Source organism: Pinus tabuliformis, chromosome 8 (assembly GCF_031772625.1).
Source record: "Pinus tabuliformis cultivar Carrire ecotype Pingquan chromosome 8, CPIR1, whole genome shotgun sequence".
Lineage (NCBI taxonomy): Eukaryota > Viridiplantae > Streptophyta > Pinopsida > Pinales > Pinaceae > Pinus > Pinus tabuliformis.
The window spans coordinates 319,768,050-319,769,054 of NC_142294.1; the positions used below are offsets into that span (position 1 = coordinate 319,768,050).

The window sequence follows — 1,005 nt, forward strand, 5'->3', positions numbered from 1 at the left end:
TCAGATCCGCTGCTTGGTCCATGCTGATCCGATCTCATCCACCACACACCTTGCAGCGCTAACACACATAGTGAGGAGCATCCACGCTTCCAAATCAGAAAACAGGATCTCTGTAACTGGAAAAAGAGGAAGCAACTGAATACCCAGTCTGCATTCTCTGCATTCAGGCCCTGCAAACCATAGTTTATTGTCCCGCTTATTCACCCACAAAATACCCACAACGCGATTCTCTTTAACGAACTCTGCTTCATAGGGTTTACTATTAGACGAAACGTGCCAGAGCGCCTTCGTAGATCTTATTTCCAGTGCCGCCAAGGTCGAGCCAGTGCTAATCAGATACTGATTGCCATAAGCAAATCCCAGCAATGTTGCGGAATAGTAGGCATTCACAGCCTCACTGGTGCTCTCCTGATTTCTCCCATCGGGAAACTCTATCAATCTGGTTGCCCAAGCATGGAGCGTCCACGCTTCCACTGCATTGATCCATTGTCAAGGCTACTGCTATAAGCATGACAATTGGAGCAATGGATACCTATGCCAACAAAACAAAATAGGGTAGCATAGTGTTGAACACGATTTCAATCAGCCGCTCAAGCACTTGAATAGATCACAAAAAATAATTGATGGAAAAACAACATATACTAAAATCTTTATTTTCCCTCAGCCCAGGAGGGGCCAGGCCCTCACAGGCTCTGATACCAAGATAAAATGGCACACAACAATATATTCTATATTATCAATGAGGAAATTGCACACATATTTATACAAGTCATAGTCTCAAGATAGGAATTCTATCTTAGACGTATAGTGGTGTGGTTGAGAGATTCTCTCAACCACACACTAAACTAGAAGAAACTAAATTCCTATGATGTAGGAACAAACTCCTCAAATTGAGAATTACAACCATAGACAAGTAGGAATTAATTATTTCTAACTGGAAATTCAAGATGCAGACTTTGCTAGAAGTGCAGAGTACTTGGACGATTGCAAATGGGGATGAGTAGA

General features: G+C 42.5%; 1 protein-coding gene across 1 annotated transcript; it reads right to left on the reverse strand.

Annotated features, from left to right (window-relative positions):
* On the reverse strand, window positions 1–773 carry LOC149235426 (glucan endo-1,3-beta-D-glucosidase-like). Its single transcript, XM_089368546.1, has 2 exons — window positions 767–773; window positions 1–473 (listed from the first exon to the last, which is right to left on the reverse strand). The coding sequence occupies exons 1-2, from the start codon at window positions 771–773 to the stop codon at window positions 1–3; spliced, it is 480 nt and encodes a 159-aa protein (XP_089224672.1).
* Window positions 774–1,005: the final 232 nt, after the last annotated feature.